This window comes from Hordeum vulgare, chromosome 3H, assembly GCF_904849725.1.
Source record: "Hordeum vulgare subsp. vulgare chromosome 3H, MorexV3_pseudomolecules_assembly, whole genome shotgun sequence".
NCBI classification, from domain to species: Eukaryota; Viridiplantae; Streptophyta; class Magnoliopsida; order Poales; family Poaceae; genus Hordeum; species Hordeum vulgare.
In genome coordinates, this window is record NC_058520.1 from 367268179 (window position 1) to 367279594 (window position 11416).

Here is an 11416-nt window from a genome sequence, read left to right on the forward strand (position 1 = left end):
GGTCCCATGGGTGGAATGCCATTTTCCACAATATACCATAGATCATTGTCAATTGCCTCAAGATGCATACACATCTTGTTCTTCCAGTAGGGGTAGTCAGTCCCATATAAGGTAGGACACCCAACCAATATCTAAATCATACCTGTAGTGCACATAACTAAAACTTTGGGTGGTTAAACCAAAATCACACAGAACAAGGGAGTACCTTACTCTGATACCCATTTAAAGTGCGTTAGATCGACCAAAGGGGGGGTGATTGGGCAATTTTTCCAAATTCTTCACTGAGGAATTATTATATGAAGAAATACGGAGGGATGAATTACTACACTACAAATAAAGTAATCATATGCATGCAAAACATGGTAACATCAAAGTCGTCATGATGAAATAGGGCATGCACGAGGTACAAGTAGCATGTAGTCAGGATAAGCAGGCAAAAGGTAAAGTGACTAAAGAATTTGGATTGAGGAAATTGAGAAAGTCTTCTCTCAAAGTCTTCAAGCAACATGGATCAATTTCACTAACATATAAATGAGGAAATGGAAGGGTTGAAGAAATAGAACCAGTTGCTCGGTGAAGACAAGAATTTGTTCCGCCAGTTCCAACTCTTATGGCAGTTGTACGCCTGGTTGGAGCGGCATGGAATTCAAACCAGAGGACACACAATCCTCATCGAATTCTCCTTGAGCTAAAGTCACATAGACTCTGTCCAATCACTCGTGGTAACTCTTCAAGGTAGACTCCAAATCTTCATAGACTTGGTCACCTGATAATCCACAATTACTCTTGGATGCTCTAGACCATGAAGCCTAACCATCTGGAAGATACACGATCTAAAAAGGTAACAAACATCGTTTCCACACATGACAATTTCGCCAGTAATGCTCAATTACTTTGAGGCTCTGGGTGTATGGTTTTTTCCTCACTTTGGATTCTCTCAAAATCGTCAGACGAAGGGTTACACTAGATGACACTTGTTAATCTCTCTCTCTCTCTCTCGGAGCAGTCAACAAACTAGTTTTTGTGGGGGTGGCTATTTATAGCGAGGGGCAACCCGACATGATGTGACATAAATGCCCCTCTAGACATGACCGTTGTTAGGATAAGGATGCACTCGACAGCTGGCACACAATGCAACAACGATCGGAAATTTGAACTCACAAATTCCTCGAGGCTATCAATTTCCTCATGCTAGGAAATTCGCACTAGCGAAATCCTAACTCCTCACTTAGACGAATTTCCTCAGCGACAAGAAGAACTTCGTCGTTGTCAGTGAAGAACTCGACTACACTGTAAGATATTTCCAAAGTCTTCACTCAAAGAAATAGGTAGGTGTAGGTTTGCAGAAGAGCATCACTTAGAATTTTGTTTATGTATTACCTCGACCCCATTTAACAGTATGGTGTTTCCTATGACTCAATAAGAGGGGAAAAAGAAACTATGAAATCGAGGTCTTCAAGCTTCAAAGTCCTCACGTCAGTTTCTTCACATGTCAAACTAAATTCTTCACGTCTTTCTTGAGAGGTCAAACCAAATTCTTCACGTCAATTTCTTCACGAACAGCACCAAAGTCTTCACTTGAAGAAAAACATTTTTAGGGGTCGTCTTTCGTCGATTAAACGAAACTCTTTAGGGACTATAATACATATGTACACTCACAAACACATCAGTCCCTTAACCCATTTGTCTTCAACACTCCAAAACCACTAAGGGGACACTAGATGCACTTACAAGTTGCAACACAATTTGTATGTTGGTTAAAATATCAATTAATGGCTTGGAAGCATTCATGTACTCGCATAGAATCCACTTAAGAGAGGGAGAGGGAGAGAGAGAGAGAGGGGGGGGAGGGAGGGGGGGATGTCATGAGTTGTTATTTATAGGTGAATGGTGTCATGGCAATCCTTAAAAAACGGTGACATGGCAATGTTGAGCTGGGCAATGTGTGTGTTGAGAGAAAGCCTTGTAGCGGGGATGAACTTCTTAAAAATGTAAGATCCAGAGTCTGCATAAAGGCAGGCTAATATTATGCACGTGTGGACAATTGATACTGTAGTGTCTACTTTTGAATAATCATCTCGCCAAGATTATCAACTCGCAAAAGAACTAGGAATAATGTGTCAATGTGAATCTTGAATAGTAAAACTCAAAGATCATAATTGTGCAAAAATTTCTATGGTATAGACTCATTTGTTTCCCCCACTATTACTGGTATAATAATCGCTAACTGGATATATTACAATTTATGATCTGTTTCTATATGAGTTTAAGTTCCGTAATTGAATTTAGTGAATCTCGTGCAAGACCACATCATTAAACTTGATTGATTATTGTAGCTCTATTTGTCGATACCCCTTACAATATATTGTGTTCAACTAGACAAAGAATACATGTACCGCTAAATCAAGCGTTTTTTCTATTGCTAGCTATGTGCATTCCGTTTATACGATCTTCTGAGTTGTACTGTTTAATACTTTCATAACATAGTACGAAATTAAGATACAACTCAGTCTTGATATATATAAAATTATTTCGGTATGATTTTGATATATACCGTGATAACCAAAGTTGACGCAAAATCTGAAAATGACATAATAATAATTTACAAATTTATTGCCCAAAACACATTTTTATACAAACCATATACTAAGTATATTATATATGCATGCATGGATTCGTGCGTTGATAGTTATGGAAGAGTTTAGCATGTTTTTAAGAGAAAAATGATACATTACAAAAAAAATGGACATGCTCAGAAATTTGGCTCCTTGTATAATAAAAATTCCTTCGTTCTCCATAGGTGTAAGGTTAGACTGTAGGGGAGTCCGAGCGGTCGGTTCTTTCTAACAAAATGAACGCTGATATGGCACCATGCTAACGTGGATAACATTAAAATTGTAGGATGACTATTTGAATGGTTCTTCTTCTTAAATAATATAAAAATATTTTTCACTTCAATTTGTTCAATTAACCATTCAGTTTTCGGTATATACCATAAAACCAAAGTTTAAAACGGTACAGAGAGTTCATATCATACCGAAATCATAAACCATAAAAGACGTAAAATTAGTTTGGTACGGCTAATTTTTTGTTTGATTTTAAAATGCATGGAATAATCAAGATACATAAACTAGATATATGAAAGAAATGTTTACTTATTGCAACGAACATGCATTTGTTTTAGGGGCACAGAGATATTGGGTAGTAAGTCTTAAACGTCAGAAGTTGATATATGTAGATTTTTGTTTTTTTGAGAGGTTGACATAAGTAGATAAATTCGGCTAGGGGCCATGGCCACTTTAGCCCTAATAACAAACTCCATGGCTCCAACTCAGCAGCGGCGGGGTGAAGGGTAAGTATTGGGCCGGGGACTGGCCCGGGATTCCAACACGGGCCCGCCACCCACTGTCCCAACTTCCATCCATTTCCCAAATGACACAATCCGCCGAGTGAAACTTTCCCCCACTCGTCCTAAACCCTAACCCCGAAACCTCGGATCGATCAGACACAGCTCCGCCGCAGCAATGGCCGCCATCTTCTCTGCCTCCGGCCGCCGCCTGCTCTCAAACGCCGCTGCTTCTGCCGAGTTCCCCGTCCCGATGGCCCGCATCCGCAGCCTCGCCCGCGCGGGCCGCCTCGCCGACATCGACGCCGCCGTCGCGCCGCTCGTAGCGACCAACACGAAAGCCGTGATCTCCGCCCTCTCCGTGGTCGGCCTCTCCGACCGGGCCTCGTCCATCCTCTCCACCATCCCGTCGCCCACCGCCGAGCATCTCAACGCCCTCCTGGGCCCGCTCCTCCGCCGCCGCCGCCTCGCCGAGCTCGTGCCTGCTCTGCTGGACGCACACCCCTCCGCGCCGCGCGACGCCTTTACGTGGTCCATCCTCGCCAAGTCCCTCTGCATCACCAAAGGTGCTGACCACGCGGTGTACCTCCTCCACGGGGAGGAGCCACCTTCCCTCCACCTCTACACGGCCATCATCGACTCCTACTACAAGCAAAAGAAGCCCCACCGCGCCGAGGAGATGTGGCGCGAGATGGTTGAAGAACGCGGCATCGCGCCCGACGCTGCCGCTTACAACGTCAGGATCACCTACAAGTCGGCAACCGGCACGGTGGAAGAGGTGGAGGAGCTTATCCGAGCCATGGGCGAGGAGTCGGGGCTGCGGCCGGATGTCGTCTCCTACAATGGGCTGATCCGGGTGTTGGGGCGGCACAAGAGGGTGGACGAGGCCATGGAGGTATACAGGAGCTTGCAGGAGAAGGGGGCGGAGGGGAACTCTGAGGCGAAGTCGGCACCGGAGTGCGCAACATACGCATGCATGGTGGGGGCGCTGTGCAGCGAGGGGAGGTTGTCAGAGGCGGAGGACGTGTTCTACGAGGGGGTAAAGCGCAAGAAGGTGGCAGATCTGGGCACAGTGCGTAAGCTGGTAGTGGCTCTCAAGGAGGCTGGCAAGGGTCGGGCGGCGAGACGGGTGGTGGTCGGGCTACGCAAGAAGTTCCCTGACCAGTTCGACGGTCCATGGAAGGAGCTTGAGAAGGATGCCGGCCTCACACCGGGTGCCAGCAACGAAGAGGAGGAAGTGGAGGAGGACGAGCAGCAGCAGCCAGAGAAGACGGCGGCGGCGGTATGACCATTCGCGGCAACATCTGGAGGTGACCATTTTGTACTTGTTTGATGAATCGTTTAATAAGTAAATTCTGAGGTTACAAGAGAACGGTGTTGGTCTGGTTTATCGCATACATAGTTTTTGGATGTGGTGCCTCGCTGCTGACTACTGAATGCCAGGGCATTTTAGACGATGAAGTGCATTCCTATATTGCTAGTTGAATTTACGTCACACATGAGGATTTGCTTGCCCTGATGAGTGAACCTTATGCATATCAGCATACTCCCCTTTTCAGTATAGATGTTTTGCTGCTCTCCATTTCAGTTCACTTTGGAAGAACAACACTCAATGCTGTGAATTCTCCATTCTGCCTTGTTCTTGTTTCATCTCCCGTGCTTTCATTTGCATCACATACTCCCAAGTCCACATTCAGGAATCTGCAGGCTCATACTAACTGATCGATGATGGTTGCTGGTTTGGTTTGCCAGCTAATGTTCGGGGGCTCCTCTCGGCCTAGCACTTCGGTGAGAATTTCAGAGAAATTGTACAGAAACACGTGTTCAACTCAACTTGAGGAGTGGAGCCATTCCCACCAACCGCAAGGTTCTTCGATTGCGAGGAATGCCCAGCTACTGAATACCATGGTTTCGTTACAGCGTAATGGAATTTTTCCATTCATTCATCTGTGTGGTTGGAGTCAGTAGAGTGAAACGTAATGGTTTCCTTTTTGTGTTTGGTTTGGAGAGATAGATGGGATGGATTTGATTCAGCCTCGTCCCTAAATATGGTTATTTTCCCCTGTTGAAAAGAAGAAACATCATCTGTAAAAATCATGGTGATTGACCCAAGGGAACAGAGAGCTTCAGTGTCACTGTGCGAGGCCCATATGTCAGCTGTGATCTATAACTATGCCTTGTTCTTTTTGCCTTCCAAACCTGTGATTTGCTGCAGCTATATCCCAATATCAAGATAGACAAGAACACTTAATGGCACGAAAATGTAGACACGTGCACAAAGTAACAAGAATCATATAATACTGAAGAGAGGAGGACGAATAGGAGGAATAGCTCACTGGGCAGTTGCGTTGTTGATGCTGCAGACGCTGGGTCATTGAGCTACCGCTGTCTTCCTATGGATGGCAAGATTGGATGTTGCTGCAGCCTTGTAGGATGAGTTGATCTAGTCTCACGATGGGAATGAACTGTTCTCGCGGACAGGGAAGGGGAGAACACGTCGCCGCAGTCCCCACCTGATCCTCCACCACCAGTCACCTTGAGCGTGTTTGGTTGCTCGACTCGCACCTGGCTTGCACCCCGCGTGCAAATTCTCAGATGTTTGGTAGACTGCACTCTCAGATGTTTGGTAGACTGCACGTTTAACTGGGTCTGACCCGACCCACGCAAAATAGAGCTCCCAGCCAGGCTGAGGAGAAACGCATGAATCGGGCGTTTCCCTGAGCCAGCCCCATGCCTGCACCCGCGTACACACTTAAAACGAAACGGTACACTTGATTGCCCCGGATATTTATCGAAATTACTTCACAATTGCCACCGCACCTTCCCGTATCCGGTCTTTCTTCATCTTCACCACCGAACGAAATTACTTCACAATTGCCACCGCACCTTCCCGTATCCAGTCTTTCTTCACCTTCACCACCGAACCAGATCGGATCAAGCACATCCACACATCGCCGCTGCCGCCATTCGAGTTCCTTCTTTGGGCACTGGACCTGGCCCTCTCAGCGACCCCTCCTGCCGACCACTCGTCCGCGCTCAATCCCCACGACCCCACCGCTGGACGAGCCGTTGCCTTCTCGGTCGGACATGCGCTCAACAGGAGCCGGGTGCTGGAGATCACGCAGATGACGCTCACCCGGCAAGATGCAATCTTTTGCCGCTCCCTCATGGCCACGACGACAACGCTGACGTCCAACACATGAGCTCTTGGCATGCAACTTGTGTAATCCACGAAGAGCAGCAGGTCTAATCCACGAAGAAGCAGCAGCTCTAAGCCAGCCTACCAAACATCGTAGGTCGCATACAGCGTCTCCCATGCACACATTCCCTACAGTCCACCAAACATACATCTCGGTTCATCCTTGCATCCGCTTCACCAGGCCAAGCTCAGCCAGTATCATCCATGCGATGCAGGGTAGAGCTACCCAAGCAACCAAACACGCCCCTTATGAACGCACAAGAATGGATCGAGGTGTCTGGCATTCGTGGTTGGGCCGAGACACCGGAGGCGGCGTATGGAACCCTAGCCCAGGGTCGGGCTCGGGAGGAAAAGATGGAGAAGGAGGGGGCACAGGCGAGGCGAGGGGCCTCGCTCACCGGTGTTGGCGTTAGTGTGAGGGGGCCTTGCTCTGATTTGTTCGTTTTTTTCGTCCGAGGGGGCATCGCTACCGGTTTTGTCCGGGTTTTTTTGCATGGTCGCTAGGTGATATGGTCTGTTTTCCAGTGCGTTACGTGCGAGGGGTTAGAGGGTGGTGGGAGGAGAGACTGAAAAAAGTCAATCGTTGGTGGGAGACGAAAAAACCCGGTAAACGCTCGGCTATCAAGTGCGTGTTTAGAAATACTAGTAAATTTACACGTGTAACACACGTTATAATCTTAACATAAAAAATTAGTGTCCATTCAAATTAGGAGATGTACATACTTCAACAAAATAAACTAATTTTCACTTTATGGTTATATTCATAAAAATTCGCACATGTCGATTTGTTGAAATACTCAGATTTTTTTTATCCAATAGGTAATTAACCATTTGTGCACACTGAGAAAACATGTTCACATACTTTTGAAAAAGCTATGAATATCATTTTATGCTGAATATGAGAATGCCAAGGGTCACGACACTGCTTTTCGGTAGGAGACAAACATCCCAAAGATTATGATGATGTTGCTTAGTACAACAACACATGATAAAGAGAAAGGAATTGTTTAACGTGACAAAGAAAAACGCGGGTAGCAAAGCATACGTCAGCTTCTTGATTAAAGACATTCAACTTCGTTATATAAATGAAACAACCTTTTAAATATTATAGCCAAAGCCGTAAACCGAGATGCCTAGATTTATGCATTACCCGGTGGGTAGCTCGGTACCGAATGTAACAAACTAAATGCAAGGGAGATATAAGAGCATCTCCAGCCGCGTCTCCAACAGCCTCCTAGGACCATTTTCCAGTCGGCGGGCGAAAAAGGGCCCAGTCGCGCCCCCACGAGCCCATTTTTCGTCGGCCCGGATCAAAATTGACCCCGACGGTCCCAACCCAAACCCAGAGCGCTGGGGGCGCCCAGGGGCGTCGACGGAAACGTTTTTGGCACGACAAAAAGTGGGCCCACCGAGTCAGCGACTAGGCGCGCGGTCGTCGTTCTCGTCGCCCTGTTTCCCACGGGAATCAATGCGAAGGCTGCGCCACCGGTCAGCCTTCCATTGATTCCTCACGGGCGGTGCTGTGAAGGCGCGCGGTGACACGCGTCCCAACGACGCATGTATCGTCGGTTTCTGCCACGCGTTCACACACCGCCGCTCCGCGTGCCCACCCGCCCGTGGTTATATAAGGCGACCTCCCCTCGTCAATGGCTACACACCTCTCCCACCGACGCTCTCTCCTCTTCTTCTTTGCCACCGGCCCCTTCTCTCCCTCTCCTCCCCCCAAAAAGATGGTTGAACGCTACTGTGGCGACGCTGCGGCCGCCGGCACCTCCGCGAGGACGAGGCCCGCCTCCTCTACGAGGTGGACTACCCGGCGGCGCCGAACATGAGGGTGTCGGGTCCTGGAGGTTGAGCATCGGCGGCGTCCCGGTGCCACCACCGCCCACCGAAGCTGACCGGCGTGCGGAGATCGCGCGCATCCTCTCCGGCCCGCGGGAGAGCTCGCGCAACCTCCCGCGGTATGCCCACGACAACAACGCGTTGTGGACGGCGTACTTTGAACGCCATCATGACGACCAGCTCGCCGCCACGAACGGGGTCGAGCCCCCGCGGCCGCCATAACTCGGAGGGACGGTGCCAATGGTGAGGCATTCCCGACCCCACCTTTGGAGGCCGTACTCGAGCACATCGAGGGCGGCAACACGCCCAGGTACGACTATCAACCGCCACCAAACTTCTCCCGCCGTCGCGGCAGCTCCTCGACGCCGAGGAGGATGGAGACGGTGACGTACTCGTCGTCTGGCGGCTCCCGCTCCCACTCCTCCGGATCGTCGGCCTTGCTCGCCGTCAAGCCGGAGCCATAGGAGACGCTACTGGGGTGGCGTACATGCAACACCGTCATCGTCATCAATGAGCCCGGCTCTTCCTCCCGCCTCGTCAGGCCGAAGACGGAGCCGAGGCTCCTACCCGTCAAGCAGGAGCACCTCGCCATGGCCGCAGACGACGAGACCGCCCTGAAATGGGCGCGGGACGACTACGTCTGCGAGGAAATGGAGCGCCAGCGCCGCACCCTGGAGGAGATCGTCGGTCGTCACCGCGGCCGCAAGCAGGGCGATGTCATCATTCTCGACGAGAGCGACGAAGAGGCGCCGGGGCCGTCCAACCCCATTTGTCAGGGCAACCCAGGACAGAGGTGCAGCAAGGACGGCGGTGGAGCGGTCGGCAACGGCTACACCAACTTCTACAAGCTCCTCGGCATGTAGAAGGCGGCGATGTAGGACGGTAGCGACGGGCGACGACTCGGTTTTGGTCGAGTTTATTTTTTTCAAAAAACATTTGGGGCGACTTTTGAGGACGTGAGTGAGAACCTGAGCCCCCAACGGCGTGTCCCCAGACGGCGCTATTTTACGCCCTTGGGGGGCTTAACGACTGAAAATGCTCTCGGAAGTACAAGTCGTATAAAAAATAGACACAACTTTTGCCTCTTTATTGCCAATCTAATGCATATTTAATTCATGAAGCCTGAATCCTTCTACACCACATCCTTACAGCACAATACCACAACATCCATCACCCCTTCTTGAAATTTCAAGAACTATCGAGATTATAATTTACATGTACAATGTGCCAAATCAAGTCATGAATGCTGACACTGACAGTACCACTTAGAAAATATCTTATGGAAGAATTAGCAAATGTACCTCGTTTAGGAAAATACCATAGTATCATGCATCTTCTTAGAGCAAGACAAAAAACATAAATCTATTGATAGCTGCAGTGCAGATAGATAAAATCACCACATATCTTAGTCTGTTGATATCACTCCATCACTAAGAACTCAATACTGCAGGGAACAATACATTGTCTAATACAAGAAAATTATAAAGCATGCTACTGTACATTTTCGTACTACCTATGGCCAGCAACAACCTGAACTCTTGCCTGTACATAAAGGTCATTTGCCCGCCAAAAGAAATGGCAAGTACACCCATTCTTCGTAGTAGGCGGCTGACGCGTGATTTTTTGGTCTCCGGCGGCGGCAGCGTTAGCTCTTGGTTGTCGGTGGCGCCAGTTCTGTTCATCTTCGGCGGTGCGTCCGGATTGTACATTTTAGATGGCACGGTTAGGTCCTCCATTGCTGCCCAGTCGAGCAACTAAAATCACAAAAAATGTGTTGCATGTTGTGTGAAAGAAAAACAGTAGAGATATGCATCTGATTATCTATTTGGAAGTTTGAAGCCCTATGTTTTATGAGAAGCAGCAACAAATGATTTTTACATCTATGTTGTAAATTAGTTAATTATCATATGGTACCAGACTGTTATATACTCCCTCAAAAGAAATATATGAGCGTTTAGAACATTAAAGTAATGATCTAAACAATCTTACAAGATAAAATTTTTAGCTTACATCTGCATGTAAATTGCCAGACGGTCCTAAAATTCTTGTCTTAAATTTGCCTAAAACTGAATGTATCCAGTCAAGTTTCAGTATTTAGATACATTCATTTCTAGACAAACATAAGACAAGAATTTTGAGACGGAGGAAGTACAAGATAAATTTATACCTTACATCTGCATGAAAATTGCACATCTCCCTTGGTTGTCTGATGGTGTCACTTTTTGCTTGGCAGATATATGATGAAACGGTATTGTAGAAGATGTGGTCCTGATAACATAAGCTAAGCAAGCCAATTCAACATCATCATCCTCATATGGCTGCATGTGTATATCTTCGCAGGACATGCCATCTCAGCAAGTTAGGCTCAACCCTTCTCTGAAGTCTGAACTATTATTCCAGTCACACAACTACAAGAGAAACTATAGTAGTTGGCATTTTGATTTGTGGACATACATAAAATTAGAAGCATGATGCTGACGAAAATGTACTCAGTCCAATAGCTCTTTCCGCAGACTTAAGGTGAAACCTGAAGTTATCATTCTTAATCACGGCCTCCCATCACAAAGTCCAATAGATGAATCATCTTATGTTTCCTTGGCAATATTAATATTTCCAATATGAATTACTCGGATTGCTACAACTCTGAATATAGCTGCCTGTAAAAAAAATTCAATAAAGGTGCATAATATATTTCTAAAATTGGCATTCTCGATAGCTTTGGGCATAATACGACTGGGACCTGTTTTTCCTAATTGATGACAATTATCTGCATCACTAATTTCTACAACCTCAATATCTGAGGGTGTGTATAGGTAATGCAAAGATCATCCATGATGAGCCAGGTAGTCAACTCAACCCTCAGTATCCTGCAAGTTATGGAATGCTTGAGGAGCGGATGGATGGCCCTTTTGAAAGGAATGCCTACATACAAATTTAGCAGAATATTAATTCAGTCAAACGATAAAGACCCTGGCATTTCAGTCGAAAAAATAAAGACCGTGGGTAGAAGAACGTATCTTACGTCACAA

At 47.2% G+C, this 11416-nt stretch overlaps 1 protein-coding gene across 1 annotated transcript; it reads left to right on the forward strand.

Annotated features, from left to right (window-relative positions):
- The first annotated feature begins 3436 nt into the window (after positions 1–3436).
- On the forward strand, positions 3437–5481 carry LOC123443883 (pentatricopeptide repeat-containing protein At4g36680, mitochondrial-like). Its single transcript, XM_045120427.1, has 2 exons — positions 3437–4656; positions 5099–5481. The coding sequence occupies exon 1, from the start codon at positions 3525–3527 to the stop codon at positions 4632–4634; it is 1110 nt and encodes a 369-aa protein (XP_044976362.1). The 5' UTR covers positions 3437–3524; the 3' UTR covers positions 4635–4656; positions 5099–5481.
- Positions 5482–11416: the final 5935 nt, after the last annotated feature.

What these genes read in the sequence shown, in the direction of transcription:
- LOC123443883 (XM_045120427.1), top strand. Translation starts at nt 3,525, where the DNA reads ATGGCCGCCATCTTCTCTGCCTCCGGCCGCCGCCTGCTCTCAAACGCC.